Raw genomic sequence first — 23,451 nt, 5'->3', positions numbered from 1 at the left:
TTTTTTTTTTTTCTTCAACCAGACCAGATTTTTACAGGGGAATTTCCAAAACCAGGGTGTTCTGTCATAAAATAAAGTTTACAAAGGCAATAGGTCAAGGGCTAATGCATCTTCTAGGACAGAAAGTTCTTTTATCGTAAACACCAAGTACATATCTTTCAGCATGGCTTTTTAACGCCTGGTATTGTTTTGCTGTAAGTGAAAAGTGAGGCAACATTTATTGCACCAAAAAACTTTAGTCTCTTCACTCAATCGGCAGAGTGGCTCAAATAGAGTAAAGGCTGCTCATAGACTCTTGTTTCATTTTGCTTTTTTTTTAATTCAATGGGCAGAATGAAAGAGAGGTTTTGGCATCACAGAAAAATGGACTTAGTATTCGGTTTAGTCATAATCTCTATCATAATATTTCCCTTTTCACGTAGAACCAAGTCGCAAAAGAAGAGATTTGAGGAAGAATTAAATGAAAGGATGATTCAAGCAATTGATGGAATTAATGCACAAAAGTGAGTACTTCTCAACCTTAAATTATCACACGTTTATTTCAAACCCTAGTATGTGGAAATCATGTCACGCCTTCCAAGAATTTTACCTGAAACTCTGTAATACTTACCATGACAAAGCCATTCCTTTAGAGGCTTTCATTTCACCTCAGTTGTCCTTAATAACAGCTTCCGTCAATTAGAAACATTTTAATCCCTGCCTAAGAAATCCTCTCCAAGTAGATCACTGATAAACAACATGAGATGTAAACACAGAAAAATCAGAGCGAAATGTGGTCAGTAAGTGAGATTTTTTAAAGACCGATAGGAATGCCCTCTGGGAAAATCTGAGTTGGATTATGTGACTGTATCTATTGAAAATGCATTTATTCCGCTGAAAAATCAGGGAACGTGGAAGTACCTGCGTTCTCCGTTGTCGAAGAGAGGTTTTGAGCATTAGAATCTGAATTTGTGGCGGCAGTGGGAAGATGAAGGGTTCTTTGGGGGACAAAATGGCATTCAGTCTGTGAAGTCTGTGAGTTGCCAGTGTAGTTTTAAATGGTCCAGGAGACAGATGCAGGGGAAACCATGTAAAGAAGGTGCCTGGACATAATAACTACATTCATTGGCCTTGAAATTCTCCGTGGGTCCATGTGTCATGGCTGAATTCCTGGAGGGCAAAAGATGGGTGACAGTATGGTGCCTGGTACCAATTAGACGCCGAGTAAAAGCGTTTTTAATTTAAATTGTAGCAAGCACATCCGTAGGTCCAAATGAAAAGACGTCACGGAAAACTTTCCACGATTTTTATCATGAAAGTTGAGTCATGAAAAGTACGAATGGTTTTCACCTAAACTCCCTGCTTCCAGAATTACGTTACACAGCTTTAAAAACTGTGTGCCTTTTCTAGATTGTTCCTTATAAGCATTTGTTTTAGAATATTTACACAGCTGATGAAGGACTGTCATGAGTGTATATGTATGTGTACATAGGGGGTGTGTGTGTGTGTGTGTGTGTGATTGCAGAGATAACAATAAAGTTATCTTGATTGTACTAGAGCTATAATTCACCTATGCTAACGTGTTCAATTAACACGTGTCTGGAGCCCCCTCATTGTGCTCCAAATAGAGAAAGCCTCCCCCCCCTGTCTTGGAGCACTCAGGACACGCCAGCAATGCCCAGACAAATGCTCTGCTCTGCCTGGCACCAACAGCAGTATAAAATCAGCCTCAATTCTGCCCCAATCGAAACCTCAACACATCACGGACCGAGAAACATGATGACCTGGAATCTGGCAGCTAAAACCCAGGGTGGAGTCTGATGACGTGTGATATGGGTGGAAGGATATATTCGTTCAACCAGAGGAAACAGCACCTACTACTCTGTGACCCACCAGAAGAAAACACAACGTCGGAAGAAAGAGAACGCCTTGTTCCTGACCACGTGTAGCCCATGACCGTAATCGTAATCACAGTAACAATAGAAAACCCGCGTCTAAAACGAGCCTCAGCATGTCTTCCCACAGGACCCGTACCTTCTTAAACTACCTTTGTGTCCACCTTTTAGAGTGTTCCTACTGAAGGAATCATTAGGTAGTATAATCGTTGGCTTGGCTTTATTTTTGTCGAGGTGGCCTTCGGATTGTCTGTTTGTACTGTATCATTTCGTATTCAAATACATGCGGAGCGACGGCCTTCATGTTTTAACGTAGGTTTATTCTAAGGTGATATTTGATGTTGGTGTAACTGCTTGTGTTGTAATTTTCCCAACACGTTTCGGAAGCGAAATAGGGAGAAATGTCTTGCTGTACTCAAAAGCCAAAAGGGAAGTGTTTAAATGGAAGCTGCTTTGCATATATTTTTTAACGAGACTCATTCCCATTCTGTTAGACCTTATTCATCACCTGCTCTCGTGCCTTCGTATGATGGTCTTCTGTCTTTGAATTTCCACTTGAGGATTCCACAGAGACTCCAGACTTGACGTACCATTCTGTCATTTTCTGCAGTGGGCAGGAAACCGTGATTTATATGCAGATTTTCATGTATTCATTCATTTAGTCATTTATCAAGCATTTTGTTAAGGGCTGGGCAGTGTCAGCATGTGCTTGAAATCCAGGACACAAGGCGCAGTGTCCCCTCGCAAAGCCCTAAGGGAGAGAAGTCACCGCAAACGTGCTCAGGGCGGAGGTGCGAGAGATTTGACTTAGTCTGGAAGGCGAGGTGACGAGAAGAAAGCATGATTGATAGTTCTGCACGGAGGAGACTTGCCAGAAGCTTCTCTCAGAGCCTCATTGTGGGAAAAGGGAGGCCTCATGGTCAAAGGTGCCCAGGCCATCCCCTCTAGGGGCATTTTCTCTAGAGGAGGTGGGCTTTCCTGTAAGACTAACTTCAATAAAGGGGCATTCATTCTATATGGTTATCTTGAGGATGGGACTGCCATGCCAGGTTCTCCCAAATTTGTTTTTTTTCTTTTTCTTTTTTTTTTTTTAATGTTTATTCTTGAGAGAGAGAGACAGAGACAGAGGGAGAGAGAGACAGAGCACAGGCAAGGGAGGGGCAGAGAGAGAGGGAGACACAGAATCCGAAGCAGGCTCCAGGCTCTGAGCTGTCAGCACAGAGCCTGACATGGGGTTTGAACTCCTAAACCGTGAGATCATGACCTGAGCCAAAGTCGGAAGCTTAACCCACTAGGCTGCTCAGGCGCCCCTTGTTTTTTGTTTGTTTGTTTCTTTTTGTTTTTTTGTTTTTTTTTTAAAGCAAAAACAGAAAGAAGTGATGTGAAAAGTTCTAAGAGAGAAAGACCTTGGCCTTTGTGCTGAAGGAAACGAGCTGGAGGGTTCATGAAGAGCTTGTGCGCCAAGTTTAAATATGTGCGGTGGGCGGAGTTGAGGTGCCAGCGTAGGACAGACAGGCCAGAGCATCTCAGACCGCAGGGCTGAGGCAGGCTGGGCCCCCCACCCTGAGACACCACCTGTCCAGCAGCATTTATCTCGGCCTGGGTTCTGTAGACCGTCTTTCCCCAATGTCACGGGCCTTAGTACACCGTTCAGGCCACCGAAGCCTTCAGTTTCAATACTGCCTGGAGAGGTGTTGTAGAGCACCCGGGCCGCCGTGACAGAGCACCACGGACGGTGGGGGCGACTGAAACAGCAGACATTTACTGCTCACAGTTCTGGAGGCTGGAGGTCCAAGATCAGGGTGCCGGCGTGGTCGCGTTCTGGTGAGAGTTAACCCCTCAGTTTGCGGAAGGTTACCTTCTGGCTGTGTTCACATGGCCTTTTCTCTCTGGTGTCTCTTTTTATAAGGACATTAATTCTTTCCCATCAGGGCCCCACCCTTATTCAGGCCACGTTGATGGAACATTGATTACCTCCATAGAGGCCTCATCTCCAGATACAGCCACACTTCAGGTTAGGCCTTCAACATACAAATTGGGGGGAAATAGAAACCTCCAGTCATCACCGTAGGAAAGGGGTCCTCTCTCTATTTTATAGTGGCCTGTTTGCCGTGAGAACCTACATGCTTACGTGCCAGAAGAATTCTGGGTAAGGATGTATGTGTACTTAGTCCCCTCATTCAAGTCAGGATCTTGTTCAGGATCTTTGCTGGAATCTTTGCTTGAGCTGGGCCTAGCACAAAAAACAAAAAAAAACAAAAAAAAACCTTGGTATAAATTAATTCAGAGTCGCTTGGGGTGCCTGGGTGGTTGAGTCGGTTGAGCAGCCGACTCTTGATTTTGGCTCAGGTTCGTGAGCTTGAGTCCCAATTTGGGCTCTGCACTGACAGCATGGAGCCTGCTTGGGATTCTCTCTCTCTCCTTCTCTCTCTGTCTCTGTCTCTCAAAATAAATAAATAAACTTAAAATTTGTTTTCAAATAGAGACTCGCTCATTATGTAGCCCAGGAGTGGGGTTGATTTTCTTCATCCCATAGGCCTCCTGGGTCAGGAACCATGTCAGGACCCCATAAGTAAAACACACACTCCCCCTCCCTTCCCTCTTTCCCCTTTCCCTTCCTCTCTCTTCCTTTCTTTTCCCTTCTTTGCCTCTCTTGTCGTTCCAGTTCCCAAAAATCATATTTGACCTTGTCAGCCCCCACTAACCTTTCCTATCCCAAACATGCAAATCACACAAATGTCTGGGTGTCCTGCTCATCAGCGAAGGGAGCTGAGGCCATCTCAGAGACCCTCTGACGGCAAAGCCTGTGACAAGAATACACTCTCCTTCCTTCCGAGGAAAAGGTCAGAAGAACCCAACACTCGTGGCTGACGACACTCGGTGTTAAGGGTTAGGGACACAGGGAAGTGAGGCCTGGCCTGGAGCACTTCCTGTCCACCCGCAGGACACAGGCAGGCAGCGGAAACCAGCCCTGGACACGAGGCCCCGTTCATTCGGGAGCTGCTTTTACTTCTCCTTGATATATTTCGCTCTTACTTTATTTCCAACCTGAGGTTACCCAGAGGCACTTCGAAATTAGATTTTTCTCTCTCAATAAAGGAAAAAAGAAAAGTATTTTGAATACGTTTCCTCCATACATTATTCATGGTTTGATATTCATAACGAGCACACGGTTCTGAAAATGAATATGCTTAAAATTTATCTTCGGTTTTATTTCCTGCTCTTTTTGCTGTTTAACCAACCTTTTATTTCTCCAGCCATTCTCCTCGAACAGAACAATACCATGCTTCTTGCAGCTGGTACAGTAATAAGAAATACCCAGAAAAGTCTGTTTCCCTGATAGCTAAAGCTTATGCCTTGCACCAAAAGGCACTTTTATGGTTCTCACTTTCAGCGGCCATCATTTCTAGAACGCATCACTGACCTCTGTGCCTCGCTGGGAAGTGCGCTGTCTGTAGCGTAGATCTGTGGGTGCGTCAGGCTCACCGCGGTGCACATGTGGCGCGAGGTTCTGGACGCAGGGCTGTCCCGGTAGGACCTGGACAAATGTGCTGGTCTCCTGGGTTAACCAGTCGTTAGCCCCGATGGGAAGCATCTGTGCACATTTAGAGACACCCCCCCGCCCCCCGCCATCCAAAATCAGTAGGCGGCGGGACTTGCCGATTACAAGGTAAAGTGCAATCGTTGACTTGGCCTTCTTTCCTGGATCCTCAAATCCCTAGCCCCCAAACATACCTCAAGGAGTCGAAATCCGTAGGCCACAATGGATTGCAAAAGAACCACAGTGAGAAATTCATGTGAATTGGTAATTACTTGAACAGATACAACAGTTTTTGGAAACCTATGTAAAGCATAGTTTTATACCTAATATCCTCAAATATATATACTCTCTCTCCCTCTATATTGATATATAGGTATAGACGTAGATATATGGTTATATGCACTTGTAGATATATGTACATATACGTTATATATACACACGTATATACGCACTTGTAGATACATGCACATATACATTATATATGCATTATGTATGCACACGTATAATATATACACACATATCTATAATGCCTGTATACATAACTCAGTTTATTTTTTTATTAGAAAGGTATTTACTCAAGAAAACAAGGGAAGTAGAAATGTAAATTCCTCCGTGTAATGACCCAAACCAGTTGGTGATGTATTTTGTTGGTATCGATTTCTAGATTTTTTTCTCGGCACATAGATTCCCATTTTTCCTTACATTCCTGTACTCGTGGATGTAAGAATGTGTATCTTCGTATTTCACTCAGCTTTGTTTCATCGAGTGTGCGTTTATTTTATTCCCAAGTGTGTGACCGTACCAGGCATGGACCACATGCCCGGCTTGCTTGGTGTCACTCTTCCACTTGCAAGCGTGTAAAGCATCCTAGAGAAAAGTTTTGTCCTGAAGCTCTTCGTCTATTTCAACCGGCTTCTTGAAACCTGTTTCTAAAAGTCAATCCATGCGTCAGAATGCACACTTTCATATGATTTTTAGTTATTTTTCAACATCTGAGGGATATAGATGTATTACGCACGTGTTTGCATGGGTATATATATTTGCATCTACGTACTATGCGAGTGGCCTGAACCGATCACTTAATGTATTAGTATTTTTACGTATTTTTCAACATCACATTCAAACAAAACTTTTTTACTTTATGGAAATGAAAGACATGACCGTGAAAGTATTTTCAGTAAGTACGAAGGAAGCAAGATCTTCCCTCCCGGAACTCAGAGGACACCTTACATGGTTTTGATGCTCTCATGTATTGCTTGCTATAAGCTAAGAAAACTGGTAGTTTTCTATGAACCAAATTTTTCAGGGATGAAACTACCATGTGATTTCAGTAAAATGTCAGGAAATAAATTTATCGATGTACTTGAATCTTTTTGATGGCCTATTTCCCTAGTTATTTAATTCGGGACCATGAGTTTCAGTTTGGTATGATGACTGTAATGGCCAATTTTCCCAGGAGGGTCACTCCTAAAGAGGGGTGTCATATTTGCACATCCCCTTCTTCCTAGACTCTATATCCAGACATCTGGCATCATGCAGTTTTTTTTAACTTCAGTTTTAGATGATTTACAATAAAGAAAGAAGGATGCCCGTTACTGTTTAAAAAGTAGTTTTTCAGCTTATTGATTGGAGGGTTGGGTTAATGATGTTTGTCCTTTTTATTTACAGGCAGTGGCTCAAGTCTGAAGACATTCAGAGAATCTCGCTCCTGTTCTACAATAAAATACTAGAAAAAGAAGTAAGCTACTTTTTTATTCCCCCAGTCTTTTTTATCTGAAATGTGAGTTTTTAAAAATCCCTTCATGAAACTGTGCTCCTGTTTTCTGCACGAAGCACTGACATCGCCTCGGACTGTATCAGACCTTTTTACAGGCTTTTCTGTGTTGCTTCCATGCACAAGGTGTTGCACTGTGTGTCTTGTTACCGAGTTTCTGTCTGGCCGGGCACCCGACTCAGCCCTGCAGGTGGCAGTGGCATCTTCAACGGGTGTGAGATACCGGGCTAAGGAGGAGACAGGAGCTAATGACTCAATGGCACATTTTCTTTTCTTTTCTTTTCTTTTCTTTTCTTTTCTTTTCTTTTCTTTTCTTTTCTTTTTTAAATGTTTGTTTTTGGAGAGAGAGACAGAGAGCAAGCAGGGAAGGGGCAGAGAGAGAGGGAGAGAGAGAGAGAAAGAATCTGTAGCAGGCTCCAGGCTCCAAGCTGTCAGCACAGAACCCGACACGGGGCTCGAACTCATAGACTGTGAGATCATGATCTGAGCCAAAGTCGGATGCTTAAGGAAATGAGCCACCCAGGTGCCCTTCAGTGGCACATTTTCTTAGAAATAAGTTCCTTCCTGATAAATGCACAGCTTCTTTACACAAATCATTGAACAAAAATATGAGATTTACATTCAACATCTGTTTGGGAGAATTAGAAATGCCAAACTTTTAAGTGTTCGTTGCATCTAAATACTTTTGCCTTGTGACCCCTCCAGTAAGAGATATGATAGGCTCAAATAAAAAAGCCCCATGTATTTGGGCTTTACATGTTAGGCTTAACATGCATTTGCTAAAATGTATTAAGTAATTGCTACCCCCCCCCAAAAAACACCCCTCTTCTAGGTTGGTTTTATTGCATTTGCCTTTTGTTTTGTTTTGGTCTAGAAAAAGGAACAAGTTAGAGACAATTTTTATCATCCGGCTATATAATTACAGGCTTAGTTCAAACAAAAGCTACTATATTAATGTCAGTGGTCGCCGCACTGGTATTAAAATTTTGTTGAGAATATTCAGGTCATTGCTTTATGGATATTGAACAGAATAGCCACAATCCATCAGGGTTGGATTTTCTAGTTGCACCTAAACTTTCTTTTGTGTTAGCAGTCAGTAAGATCAATTGCCTGCTTCCAAGTCAACATACTGACTGCAGACAGCTTACCAAATTGACATGTGACATAATTCATCATTACTATCGACCATTTGATCCTTGAATAACTTGAACAGATACTGATGGTTACTTATCGTTTAAATGCGAAATGATTCCTGCCTGATTCAAGTCCGTTTCCCTTACTAATACCACAAGGAAGTTCCAATTCATATCTTGACAGCCCAAAAGAAGGTGAAAGACAAGGGTGCAAGCGAGTGCAAAAATGTAATCACACTTAGGCAATTATGTGAATATCGCTTCTTCACCAGCGTGTAAATTATCCTGTTAAGTCACAAGTAAAATATTCAAGTAAACAGAAGGCGATCGTCATCTTAAAACACAGTTCTTGCTGACATTCTCCCTGTGTGCCTATTTGTGGAAGCCAACGTTGAGGCAAATTGTAGATGCCATTGGGATGTAAGCTCCCTTCCTGTCCACCTCCCCCCAGCCTGCTCTTCTGGCCAGGAGGATGGGGTCAAAGGCAGTAAGACATAAAGCAAGAGAAACATCAGTAGACCACCCAGACACCCATCATCCTGCACTGAAACCCCACAACTCAACCCAAGGCACATGTACTCGAACTTCCCACGACTTGGGCACAGTCACCCAAAATACGGTGAATGCAACCTGCCGGTATTGCCAGGAGGTTTCAAGAGCGTGGGCACAAAAACTGCTCTTTCCTTTAATTTTATGAGAATACCCTCTTTTGTGAGGCAGTAGAGCCTGGTGGTTGGGACCCTGGGTTTGGGAGTCTGTCCCAATTTTTGCCATGTGCTGTGTCTCCCTGAGGATGTTAACTAGTCAGAGGGCGCCTGGGTGGTTCAGTCGGTTAAGTGGCCGACTTCGGCTCAGATCATGATCTCACAGTTCGTGGGTTCGAGCCCCGCGTCGGGCTCTGTGCTGACAGCTCGGAACCTGGAGCCTGCTTCCGATTCTGTGTCTCCCTCTCCCTCTGCCCCTCCCCAGCTCACGCTCTGTCTCTTGTCTCTCTCGAAAATAAAATAAAAAACGTTAAAAAAAAATTAAAAAAAAAAAAAAGAATGTTAACCAGCCATTCTGGTCTGAAGTTCTTCACCCAAAAATAGGGACAATAATAGTTCATTCCTTAGGCGGTGGTAAGGATTAAATGAGTTGGTGCGTGTAACGCATTTAGAGTGCCGGTCACGCCATCGTCAGGGCTATATGTGACAGAGATCGCTACCACCATTATGAGTGCAGTGCTGGCTGGCTTTTCTCTGCATAACTCAAGCAGGGGGTCCCAGGCGGACAGCTACCCTGGTCAGCGTACGGCCCTGGATGTTACGGAAAGCCATGTGAACCCAGTCATTGCAGGAGAAGATTCCATCAGCCAGGTGCACACAAGCAAACGGAATGGTCACAGACCTAGAACAAAACCCACCGGCCTTCTCTGTCTTGCAGAGTTCCTCACTGGCCCTGAGTAGCATTGAGATAAATAGTAAACATAAAACACTAAAGTAAATCAAATGAGCAAACTGCATGTCCGCAGTACGCTTCAAAAGTAAAATATGTGGACAGTCGCCTGCTTTCCCCCATAGCTGTGGACATGAGACCCGCAAGGGGACCCGCGCACCTGCACGCTCACAGTGATGCCACCAGTTCCCTCACTGGTCCCTGTGGTCAGGTGCTGCCTTTCCTTGCTGGTCAGTTTTTCTCATAAAAATCCTGGTTTGGGGGGGAGAAGCGCTTTCACAGCCCAGCTGGAGGGAGGAAGCACTCACTGCCAGCGATGAACGGCTGTGTCCCCGGCTTGTTTCTCGGCACATCATAACTTAGGGGTCTGATACATGAAAACAGGTACAGGTAGGCTGCTGGCTGATTGTTTCAGCCCCTCCCAGAGAATGTCACTCATGGTTTCCTTCTTGTCCCCTCAGTACCGAGCCACCGCACTGCCAGCGTTCAAGTATTACGTGACCTGCGCGTGTCTCATATTGTTCTGCATTTTTATCGTGCAGATTCTGGTATTACCCAAGTAAGTACATGTGGTTCTCCACCGGGACTCTCACTGGGTGCACCTTTCTACCAGAGCTACTTATACCAAAGGATAAGAGAGGATGCAGATTTCCAAACAGAGGGAACGCGGGGAGGGGGCGGTGAAGCTAAGTGGCTCCCGTGTGTCATGCTTAGCTACAATAATACTGGATTTTCAAAATGGACGTATCGATTCACTATTTATAGGGATTTAAAAAAATAAATTTAACCTTCTTACTTTGATTTCCGTATTAGTCTGGTGCCCAGTGTAAGAAACGTAGCCCAGGAAACTTTACCCGGAAAGAGATAAATGTCTAGATGTTGTTTCTAATGAATAAATACCGTCGTTACGTATTAAAAGGACACACCCACTCTGAGCACACTTTACGTACCTGTCCGTTCTGATTCTACCTTCTTCTTCCTGAAGTCCACCCTCTGCCACCCTTTCAGCTTGTTATAGGGTCACTGTCCAGCTCACCCCTCCCAGGAGACACCTGGGGACAGAGGGGAGAAACTGAGCAAGCCAGATTTCGCACTTCGGGGTGGCCTTCTGGTCCCATCTGTTGGTGAAAATCCAGTCGCCTGGGATTGCTACGTTGCCTTTCTCTCGCACCTTCTCACTGAGTGCAACACAAGTCAACCAACTGTCTCTGAAGTGATGGATTCGTTCTCATTCTCTGGTCTAAGAGAAAAGAAGAAAACAAAACTCTTGTCCGTTTGTCAATAATTGGGGATGTAGAAACTTTTAAGACCAATCTTCTACTGCTTGTCGCAATTTTGTAAAAGCCAAAGCAACCGTTTTCAACCTAGTCTGATCTAGTTGCGTGTTTGCATCCAACTTCAGCAGCATTTGTGGGCAACTTGACTTGCCGAGACTGAACTGCATTTTGTCTCATGAGGGTGTTGCGGAAACTAGAGGGAAATGACCTGCCTTTCCCCTCTGTACCCCAGAGGACGTTCTTCCGGGCCCTAAGCCAATACGAAGGCATTTATGGAAGTAATAACAAGTCACAGTATAACTCACACATGCACGTTCCAAGCTGTCTGCCTCCTTTTAGAAGAGGTTCCTAGTGACTTTCCCTCCCTCCCCAACCCCCCATAAATTCGCGTTGAAATACAAGGGCCAAATGAGCTCTTCTACTGGGCTTACAGAATCTTCCGTGAAAGTTCCCCATGTCAACACATCCATTTCCCATTCTGAAAAAGTAACAAATTAAGCTGCTTCTGAGCTCCAGGTCTGTGCTGCGTGGGAGAGAAAACGGAGCCTGCACAAAAAAAAAAAGCATCAAGAGTCGGATGCTTAAGCAACTGAGCCACCCAGGTGCCCCATCAATGCCTTTTTTTAATTAAAGCATAAAAAAGCTTACTGACTGATAGAGCCGAAGGGCATTAACAAAGTATATAGGTGAAACAAATATTACCAAGGGAAGTGGGCTCTTATTTTTACTATTAAGTAGAAAAATTCTTTCATTTTTCTACATTTTCCTATTGGATGAGTACTTTTTATATTTTCTATATCATAATTAAGACAGGGTTTATCACTCACTGGAAGGAATTAGGAGAAAGAAAAGTGACTAGGACGTTTTTTCTTTTTTAACCATCCGTTTTCGTACTATGCAAAGTAATTCTTTTTCGTAGTATACATTTGGGTTTTTTTCTTTATTTTTATTCAAGAATAACTAACATACGGTGTTCTATGAGTTTCAGGTGCACAACATAATGATTCCACAACTCTGTAATTACTCAGTGCCCATCACGCTAGGTGTACTCAATCCCCTTCCCCCATTTCGCCCATCCCCCACTTTCCCCTGGACAGCCGCCAGTTTGTCCTTTGTATTTAAGCCTATTTTTTTGGTCTCTTTTTTTTGTTGTTGTTAGTTTGTTTTGTCTTTTAAATTCTACATAGGAGTAAAATCATATGGTATTTGTTTTTCTGTGACTGACTTATTTTACTTAGCCTCTAGCTCCATCCGTGTTGTGACAAATGGCAAGATTTTTTTATGCATGAATAACACTCTATTGTATATGTGTCACATCTTTCTCCCTTCATCTACCGATGGACACTTGGGCGGTTTCTGTATCTTGGCTGTTGTAGACAATGCTGCAGTAAACACAGGGCTGTGTACATCTTTTCAAATTAATCTGGTTTGTTTTCTTTGAGAAAAAGCAACCCCAGAGCCCTGTTGGGAATGCAAACTGGTGCAGCCACTCTGGCGAACAGTATGCAGGTTCCTCAAACAATTAAAAATAGATCTACCCTATGACCCAGCAATCCACTACTGGGACACTTTAAAAGATGATGCCAAAGAAGCCAGAAACTTCCAGGGACCAAGGAAAATAATTTGTGGGATTGCACTTTTCAGAGAGCAGCAGGGAGATGTCTTCTGTCTCTGCATTTCTTTTCTTACCTCTCTTCTGTTGTGCTGTATCTTTAAGAGGATCCACGGAAGTTCGTTGTCTCGGGCATCATCACCAATTATTAGTGGGTTTCTCTTGAGCAACAAGTTGGATTTTGAGCCGGAACATTTTGAAATCTGCGCTGGTTTGCACTTCCCTCTTTGTGTTGGCAGTTGGAGAGCTCAGGCTAGGTCCGCGGGCTCCACTGAGGGAGAGTGGAGACTGGAACTTTCGGTGCTTGTTTCGTATTACATTTATATTATATTATGTTTATGTTGTATTATAATGCCCTCTTATTTTCATGCTAATGTCCTCATGTTTCTTTCTTTTTAAACGATTCTTCTCGTGAAGTATTTCAAAGATACAGAAAAGTACAGAGCGTAAAACAATAAACATGCATGTGCACGCGATCCAGGCGGTACAAATTTGATCCTATGATATGTTTACTGTAGATAAGTTTCTGTGATCTTGAAGCCGTTATTGTTTGGGTATACTTCCTGTGAACAGCATCGATTTTTATTTTGGTTTTTATTTATTCGATCTGATATTTTTTCGGTATTAATGTGATTTCATTCCACTTGTGTTTGATTTTATTGCTGGTGTATGTGGACTCACTTCTGCCATCTTACATTTCAATTACCTTGCCTTTCTTGATGTACTTCCCCACTTCCTAACTTCTAAAGGATTGATTCAGTTTTCTTTGTTCTGTTCTTTTCCTTTACTAGTTAATATCTCTCTCTCTCTTCCTTGTGCATATGTGTCCTCTCTCTCTTCTCTCCCTCTCTCTCTCTCTCTCTATATATACACACACACATACATACACACACATAGTTATATACAGCATACATATCTAAAATGTATGTACTTACATAACCACATATGTATATAACTGTATGTATATAACATACAGTTTTCATTCAATGTATTCTGAAGTTAATCATTGTATCTTCTACATAATTATTTCTTAGAGATTTTGTTCCAGATAATTATAGTCAGTATTGATTTAGATTTGCTCTTGTCCTTTACCAGCTTATTTCTTCATCAATTTTTTTTTTAGTTTATTTACTTATTTTGAGAGAGAAAGAGAGAGAGAGCATAAGCAGGGAGGGGCAAAGAAAGAGGGAGAGAGAGAATCCCAAGCGGGCTCTGCACTATCAGAACAGAAATTGAGGCAGAGCTGGATTTCACAAACTGTGAGATCATGACCTGAACTGAAATCAAGAGTCCGATGCTTAAGCAGCTGAGCCACCCAGGTGCCCCATCAATGCCTTTTTTTAATTAAAGCATAATTAACATACTGTCATATTAGCTTCAGGTGTACAATATAATCATTCAAAAATTATACACATTTGTCAGTGCTTATCTGGTGTACTCTTTTTTTTTTTTTTTAATGCTTATTTGAGAGGGAGAGAGAGAGCACGAATGGGTTAGGGGCAGAAAGGGAGGGAGGCACAGAATCCAAAGCAGGCTCCAGGCTCTGAGCTGTCAGCACAGAGCCTGACACAGGGCTCAAACTCACAAACTGCAAGCTGAAGTCAAATGCTTAACCAACTAAGCCACCCAGGTGCCCCCTTTCCTGGTATACTCTTAAATCCCTTTATTTATTTCACCATCTTTTAAAAAGTTATTTCTTCAAGTTTCTCTTCTTGCTGATATATATCATTTATTACTTCTTTTATTAAGGTCTGTGGGTAGCATTAGCACCTACTTTTTTCTTTATATTAAAATATTTTTACCTACCTTTTTCACATTTGCTCTTCCATAGTAGTTTAACTGGGTATAAAATTCGAAGTTAACTCATTTTCCCTTACTATTATGATGATGATATCACATCAATTTCAGCAGCTGTTGTTGCTAATGAAATGTTTTCTGTCAATCCCATTATATTCCTTTTTAGATAATTTGTCTTTACTCCATGTGTGCTTCCCAGCCCCCTGCAAACTTCACTATATTATTTCCCAATGTATATTTGTTCTTATTTACCTGAGTGACTAGGTGTGATTTTTCAATCTCAAGATTCATATTTCTACTTAGTTCTTGGAAGTTCTAACATTATCACCTTATGTATTCTTCTATCCTTACTTTTTCCTCCTGAAATCTTACTAATTGTATATTGTGTTATTCATTATGTTTACTGGGTCTTAGAATTTTTCCTCCAAGTTTACACTTCTTTATTTCATTGTGCTGTAGTCATTCTGGTGATTTCCTCATCCACATCGCGTGTATAATTTCAATGATTATTTTATATCTAAGAAGTCTATTTGTTCTTTTTAAAATCTGAATTTGTTTATAATTCTGTATTTTACCTAAGGATTCCTTTTTCTTTTCCTTTATTAGTATCATAAATATATTGCATGAAAATAGCACTTCCTTCATTCTGTTGTGGTGGTGTATAAATGCATGAATTCTGCTGTGTGATCTATCTTTTGACTCATAGTGACATGCCTCCTTGGATTGTATGTAATTTTAACTGTGAGCTCACCAGCATCCAGGGTTTGGGTCCATGGTGATCTCATACTCTGAGTTGCAAAGGCATTATTACGATACGTTTTTCAGTCTCCACAAGCTGTCTCTGGGGTTCACTAGTTCAAGTCAAAGCATTTTGTTAAAGTAAGTTCAAGGTCCAAGTCCCTTCACTACACAAGGGGTTAGTGCATTTGACTAACCCCTTAGCCTGGATCTCATTTTAGGATGACTCTGTTTCGACTCATCACCCTAGTTAGTCAACTTTCCTGAAAATTATCAGCCTGGTGGGCATAGTTTTTGTTTCCTATTTCTTGGTAGGATAGCACTTCATGGCTTCTGACTTTATTCAAGAATTCAGTTCCAATTTCCCTTCAATAAAATGCCTGAGAGCATCCCTGCTTTGTGTAGCATAGACATTAAATCTCACACTCCAAGGCACGTATTAGCCCCTGGTTCCTCCTGGGCTGTTTTTCGTCAATACCCCTACACACTCTGCTTTTAAATACTCTCTGTGTATTTAGTATTTTCTCTTCCTTGATAATGAGTTTATCTATCTAAAAATAATAATTTTGTTATACTTTATGAAGAATTTTCATTGCGATAATGATGCTTCTCACTTCTAATATGACCTCATTTATTTATTAGTGCGCTGACCTCTTATTTTTTCTGTTTTATTTTGGGGAAACTACCTCATATTTTTTGAAAAAAGGACAAAAATGACTAATGAATGAAGGAATGAATGAGTGCATGAGTAATTAACAGTAGAGGAATTTGTGACCTTGAAGGGATCAGTAAGGGGGAAGATTTGGCCTAAAAGAGGGCCTTGCCTTATGTCATCCCTCTTTGGCACGTAATCTTGAATCTGGCTCTAGTCTCAGAATTTAAATAGTTGTAATTAAATTATTAATTGGCTTCTCTTTTTTAGGCTGAGTCTCTCATTTCTGTCTGCCGTATATAATAACTTTATCAGAAATGTAAGCTGCTTTCAAAGACCAAAAATGATCAAGCCTGAATTGTTTTTGCAATTTTTAGTAGTTTCATTAATCTTATCTTCCAAACTAAATACATTAAACCAGGCATAGGCAATTGTTACAATAAGAATGATTTTTTTTTCCTAATAAAGGTTAGTTAAATATCAGTGTGTTTCATTAGCCCAAGTTAAATTAAGAATAGTGGTATTTTACTTAAGCAAAATTAGTAGCAAAATTATAAACTTAAATATGTGAGATCTATTATTTCTATTGAGATTCTTTGATAATTATTCCATGACTCATTTCAGTAATCAGTACTCATTAATTCTTTAATACTCATTTCAAAAGAGTCACTTTCATTTTGGTTTTATCTCCAAGAAGGAAAAGAAAAATTGGAGGAAGTTTAATGGTAGAATCATTCATGTCCATTGAAAGTAGATTTGATTTTCAGGCGCCTGGGTGCCTCAGTTGGTTGAGCATCCAACTCTTGATTTTGGCTCAGGTCCTGATCCCAAGATCATGAGATTGAGCCCTTTGTCACACTTCACACTGAGTGTGGTGCCTGCTTGGGATCCTCTCTCTCTCCCTCTCTCCCCCCCTGCTCACATGCTCTCTCAAAAAAAAGTGAACTTTTTCTTTGGTGGGCTCAAATATTGGATACTATGACACCAAACTCCTCCCCATGAGTGGGTATGAATCTTAGAGGAATGAAAGGAAGGGGGAGAAGAGGGATGCACGGAGAAGGAAGAAGGAGGGAAGGAAGGAAGGAAGGAAGGAAGGAAGGAAGGAAGGAAGGAAGGAAAAATGGAAGGAAGGAAGAAAGGAAGGAAGGGAGGGAGGAAGGAAGAGGAAAGAGGGGAAGGGGAGGGAGATCATTCTCACGGTCCAAGATAAATGAACCCTACGGCTTTAACGGAGATGAACGATACCCAGCTGCGGATTCAGGTCATCTGAAAGTAAGAAAATACCCACAGTGAGTAGCTTGAATGTGAGTTAGCAGTTTAATTTCTTCCCCACTAATAAAAGGCCAGAGGCAGTATGGTGCTCTGTCCTTTGGGTTCTTTGGGGGGCCTGGATCCCTCCAGCACACATTCCTACTTTCATTAGACTTTGTTCCTCATCTTCATTCTCTAAGATGGCAACACACATTCTGAGCAACCTGATGGAGGAACAGACTCAGAAGCAGAGGGCAGAAAACACTCATTACTGCCCTCTCTTGAGGAAACTTCCCAGCAGCTACCTCATGACCCTTTGGTTTATAACCCAAGGCAGATCTTAATCACATGCTCAAACCTGGCTCCAAGGGAAGCTAGAATTTGTAGCCTTCAGTCTATACAACAGAGGGCCTGTCTAAAAATTGTTACCATCGTGAAAAAAATGGAATTCATGAAAACCTCTCTTCTCTCCAGGAATGAAAACAGATTTGTGTTGCAGTTAGCTGAATGCCACTGGTATGGTAAGAAACGAGCGATAACAATAAAAGTGGAACCGAGCGTGTTTTCACTCAATAAAACAGGCCATGTACCTTTACTTCATACCTATTCTGAGCATTTGTTATAGAAATAGAAATTCACAACAGAAGCACACATGCAGCCAAACAGTTGTGGAATAATTCAGCAAGAGATTTTGAGCTGTCGCATACCAAGCACAGTGAGAGATGCTAGGAAAGCATCAGGAGCCCCCGAAATGCCTCTTCTCTCATATAACTTACATTTTATTAGGACATGTGACAATAATGTAATAAACAAATACACATACAATAATTCAGTGGTGATATGCTTTTAAGAAAAATAAGACACAGTAGAACACTACGGAGCAGTGGAAGGTGATATTTCCATTTCTTTTTATGTTTTTATTTTATTTTTGAGAGAGAGAGAGTGCCAGCAAGGGCAGGACAGAGAGAGAGAGAGAGAGACACACACACACAGAATCTGAAGCAGGCTCCAGGCCCTGAGCTGTTGGCACAGAGCCTGACATGGGGCTCGAACTCACAAACCGTGAGATCATGGCCTGAATTGAAGTTGGACACTTAACTGACTGAGCCACCCAGGCACCCTGGAAGGAGGGTGATCAGGGAAAGCATCACTGATTAAATAGCATTAAAGCAGAGGCCCGAGTGAATTGAAATGGGAATTATGTGGATATCTGGCAGAATGTTCTAGATGATAGGAGCCATGGTGTGTTCAAGGAGGAGAGTGAGCCAGGTGAGCACTGTGGAGGATGGGGTCAGAGGAGCAGTGTGAAGACAGGTTTTGGCTCTCACAGGCTACTGGGAGAACATTAGGTATAATGCGCCAGGAAGCCCTGGAAGGTTCTCAGCCGAGGATGTGATCTGGCTACATTTAGAAGCATTGTTTTTGCTGCGCTGCAGGGGAGGGGGGCTGGAAGTAGGAAGCCCAGTTAAGATGATGGTTGGTACTGGAGTAGCAGTGCAGGTGGTAAAAAGTGGTCAAATTGTGGAGCATCTCATGAAGAGTGATGGAGACAAGTCTTGCCATTGGATGAGATGTGGAGAATAAGAGAAAGCGGAGTTCTGTGAGATTTTTATTTTGGTGCTGCTTTTGGTTTTGGCCTGAGCAATTGGGAAAATGGGGTTGCCATTTACAGGGAGGAAACATCCTGGGGAAGGGGCAGGTCAGGGAGAGACGTGAATCAAGGGCTCAGTTCTGGGCATCAAAGACATGTGTGTGCATCTTAGACAAGTGATGGAGCTTCACGGAGGGAGGGAATGTGCGAGTCCTGGAGGGTTCATGGAGGAGCTAGGGTTGAAGTCATAATTCGGAAAACCCAGCACATACGTAATATTTAAATCCCTTGGTTAGGATGGGCTCACGTAAGAAATGAGTGTAGAAAGAGAAGACGGACCTTCTGGGGAATAGTATGTCTTAAACTTCAAATCTTCACCCCTTCTTGTCGCTGTGATGTAGAAGTTTTTGCTCTGCCAAAAACAACGCCTCCTCCCGTTTCCCACATCATAGGACTTGAAGTGGCCAGAACATCTCCAAGTTGCTGCAAAGTCCTATCATCAGAGAAAGGCTACTGTGATCTGTAATGGTGATGAATATTTCAGTGTCTTTTCTCCTTTTCGTTTCTTTTTTTACCAAATTCCCTTTCATTTTGAAGTTCTGTCACCTATCACTTAAAAGAGAGAGAGAGATAAAGGGATGTGTATTACTTCATGCTAACTTATAGTTAGAAGAAAAGCCTTCTTTCCTGAGTTCTTACTCTCCTCCCTGAACCCCACATAACAGGTGCAAACAGGGCACTGATGGGAGAATCCACATCGTTTTTGCGGGGAGGAGTGAGGGCAACAAGGGAGGAGGGACATGAAAGTCATCCCATTGAATGGAATTCGAGGTGAAGATACCATTATTTACCTATAGAAATAGTTTACAATTCATATAACTTTTAGATATTGGGGGACATATATATATTCCTGCTGGATTTTTCCCGTCTGCAAATGTGTTTCCTCATCCGTGTCACGACCCCCTGCAAGCAATATACCGACTAGAAAAAAAACCAGAAAGGAAAAAGGACCTTGTCTCAAATCAGCCTTTTCCATATATGGTCACAATACACTTGATTAAAGTGCCAAAGTCAAGACTTATCACTAAAAAAGCAGAGTTCTTTTTGCCTTGTGACAGGGAAGAGTCAAGTTTGCTTTTCAGGGCGCATATAAATCATGTATGCTTGTGCATTAAAGAGAAACAGCTAAGCGAAATTAGTCAGAGAAAGACAAATATCATCTGACTTCACTCATATGAGGACTTTAAGATACAAAACAGATGAACACAAGGGAAGGGAAGCAAAAATAATGTAAAAACAGGGAGGGAGACAAAACATAAGAGACTCTTAACTATGGAGGACAAACTGAGGGTTCCTGGAGGGGTTGTGGGAAGGGGGAGGGGCTGAATGGGTAACAGGCCTTAAGGAATCAACTCCTGAAATCATAGTTGCACTGTGTGCTAACTAACTTCGATGCAAATTAAAAAAATAAATAAAAATTTTTTAAAAAAGAAATCACCAAAAAAAGAATAAATCAGTCATTCAAAGTAAAAAAAAAAAAAGAAACAGCTTTGCAACTAGAATGTTAAAGTTGATTATGTGACACAAACATCTTGGTATGTTTAATGAGTTTGAGCATGGTTTTGAAAGAGTGGGCAGGATAAATGATTATAATTAAGAGCTCTTGGCCAGCCATTACTTTGTCTCATGGGATCTCTTGTTCCCTGGGATGACAGGTGCTTCCATCTGAACACAAATGCCAGTGTGCTATGAACTTGAACACTGGACAGCCACAGGTTTGAGCCACTCTGAGTCTGAATCTCGGGCTGTGACATCATGTTCTCTGTACCAGACCATATCATCTACAAATTCAGATAACCTCTTCCTTTCCAATGTGATGCCTTTTGTTTCATTTTCTTGCCTAACTTCCCTGACTGGAAGCCTCAGGGTAATTTCAATAGAAGTAGTCATAGCACAGATATATTCCTGTTCATGATCTTAGGAGGAAAACATTCAGTAATTCACCATTAAGTATGATGTTATCTGTGGGTTTTTCACAGTTGCCTTAATCAAGATAAAGGAAATCCCCTTTTCACGTTAGTTTGTTGAGAGTTTTTATAATAAAAGGGTTTCAGATTTTGTCTGATGCTTTTCTATAGCTACTGAGACGATCGTGTGGGTTTCTTGTCCTTTATTAATGTAGTGTATTATATTGATTGATTTTCAGATATTACACCGACCTTGCATTACTCAGGTTAAGCCCACTTGGTCGTGTTATAGAATCCTTTTTCATATGTGACTAGATTCAGTTTGCCAATATTTTGCCAATGTTCTTGTATGTATACTTCTAAGAGATGCCAGTCTGAGTTTTGTTTCCTTGTGATATAGCTTTCTCTGATATTGGTACCAAGGTGATACTGACCTGACAGAATCAGAACATGTTCCATCCTTTTAACTTTCTGGAAGAGTTTGTGGAAAAAATAGTAAAAACCCTTCTATACGTGTTTTGTAGAAATCACCAGTGAAGCCATCTGGACATGCACTTTTCTTTGCAAGTAAATTTTGGTTTGGGTTTTGTTCTAATTACTGATTCCATCTCTTTACTTCGATAGGCCTATTCAGAATGTCTGTTTCCTTCTTGAGTCACGGTTGGTAGTTGATGTCATAATGTACTCTTAAGAGTGCTTGTTCCTGCTTTAATGATCTGTCATTCATTTCACCAATGCAAAAAACAGAGAATCGATAGTGTTAGCACGACTCTTTTCCTTTATCAGCAGCCCGCTGTCTGTGGGAATTCTGACATTTGAGAAAGAGCAAAGTAGTGGTCATCAGATGCATCCAGAAAAAAAATGCCACCAGCTCTTCTTTGAGGTTCTTCACTGTACCAGGTAGGGGACTCTAAAACACGAGAGTCCGTTTCAATGCTCCTGTGGTTCCTTCAGGCTCACGTTACTATGTCTGTTTGAATGTCCAGACTCTCTATCACCTGTCTTCATAGTAAAATAATTACTCCTAAAACCAAAATTGAAATGCATCGAAAAAACAAGAGCCTCGAAAAGTCATGGTAGTGTAGGAATCTTTTATTTCAACTCTGCTTCACAAGTAGGTTAACCCATAACAGTCACTGGCTCTGTTGAGGTATGTGTTGACTAGAGGCCAGTACAATCCATTATAACTTATCCATTCCTGAGGAAATTCAGATACGCCATAACCAATGGAAAAATGTAAATATTTCTCCATACTTCTAGTAAAAACTGAACAATGGGGAGTTTTTTCCCCCCAAAGGAAAAAGCAAGAAATTTGGAGAAGTAACTGACTCCAGTCCTTCCTGTGTTTCCATTTAACCACTAATGAGGTAGTACCCAGAAAAAAGGTTAGTTAATGGCTTTGAGTCCACTGAAGAACAGAAATTGCCTAAGGTGTTTCCACAAGGTAATTTAATAAAGTGAAGCCCTTACAGAATGAGAGAAGGGCTGAGAAACCAAACAGGAGAGGGTATAACAGCTACGAGGAAGCTGCCATCGTTGGGTTTGGAAGGACACAGGAGGAGGTGGCTTGCCAGAAACGCAGGCTCCCGGACCTTCCTGAGGGGCTAGAACCACACCAGGCCTTCGTGGGACCAGGGCGGGATGGGCTGTCTGCCAGGGACCCGAGACCTCCGGGGAGGCAGGAGTTGCGGGCTGTTGAGAAAATGGTTGCTAAATAGAGAGTAAGAAAGGGAAACCCCCAGGCTTCTTGCTTCCCCCAGCAGCCTCCAGGCTCCGTCAATACTTCCCGTTGGCCAAACCTAGTTAGAAACAGTTGGCAGAGAATCTGGGGAATGGAATTTTGAGGAGATGGAACGGAAAGGCATTAGAAGACAGATAGGAAATTGCCAGTATACTTAGTGACAAATTGCCCCAAGTTGATTGAAATACGTTAACCTCCAAAGGCAAGAGCTTTGGCCAATGGCAACCAGAATACATAGAAAGCAAACCACAGGTGATACACTAAGGTCAAACTGCTAAAGCCAAAGAAAAAAGGGTGGGGGGACTACCTTCAATACAGCCAGAGGAAAAAGACATTGCAGCTAGAGATGGATGAGGGGAATGATGACCGACTCCTGATTAGAACCACTGGTATAAATATGGCCAATGCTGAATCCAGTATTCAGTGAAGATATTCTTTTTTAAAAAATGAGATTAAATAAAGACATTTTGCAAGTGAAAGAAAGCTAAAGGAGTTCAGCAGCAAACCTACAGTGTAAGAAATGCTAACAGAAGTTCTTTGGGCTGACCTGAAATGATGCCGGGAGCAAACTTGAATCTGCAGGATGAGATGCACGGCATTCGACGTGCTTAAACATGTGAGAGAGTATCAAAGACTATATGCTGATATTTGGTGAATTTTTCTAAAAGACAACTAACTGGTTATTCAATACAGCGGGGAGAGAGAGGGAATCTCAAGCAGGCTCCATACTGTCACTGCAGAGCTCGATGTGGGGCTTGAACCCATGAACTATGAGATCACAACCTGAGCTGAAGTCCAATGCTTAAGCGACTGAGCCACCCAGATGCCCCTGATACATGTGATTTTAAGCTGCACATGGACCACGGCCAGAACACATACTAGGCCATAGAAGCATCTCGACAAATTTGTAAAGATTGAAATACTTTTGAAAAGATAAAAAATCTTTCACTATGATGTCCAACCACACTAAAATCAGGTTAGAAATAGAAAGTGTATATCGAAAATATCCACCAATCTGGGTGCCTCAGTGGCTCAGTTGATTAACTGCCAGACTTTAGCTCGGGTCATG

The 23,451-nt window shown here is 41.9% G+C and overlaps 1 protein-coding gene across 3 annotated transcripts in view; it reads left to right on the top strand.

Annotated features, from left to right (window-relative positions):
* Positions 1–23,451, top strand: part of ADCY2 (adenylate cyclase 2) — a 414,481-nt gene that overhangs the window by 306,338 nt on the left and 84,692 nt on the right. For all 3 annotated transcript variants that reach the window (XM_043601271.1, XM_043601263.1, XM_043601281.1), the window contains 3 exons: positions 423–503; positions 7,084–7,153; positions 10,218–10,315. In XM_043601271.1, the coding sequence (XP_043457206.1) occupies positions 423–503; positions 7,084–7,153; positions 10,218–10,315 (249 nt within the window). The remainder of the gene's footprint in view (positions 1–422; positions 504–7,083; positions 7,154–10,217; positions 10,316–23,451) is intronic.

Source organism: Prionailurus bengalensis, chromosome A1 (assembly GCF_016509475.1).
Source record: "Prionailurus bengalensis isolate Pbe53 chromosome A1, Fcat_Pben_1.1_paternal_pri, whole genome shotgun sequence".
Classification (NCBI taxonomy): Eukaryota; Metazoa; Chordata; class Mammalia; order Carnivora; family Felidae; genus Prionailurus; species Prionailurus bengalensis.
Note: the sequence above shows the minus strand (reverse complement) of the source record. Positions and strands in the feature narration are given on the sequence as shown.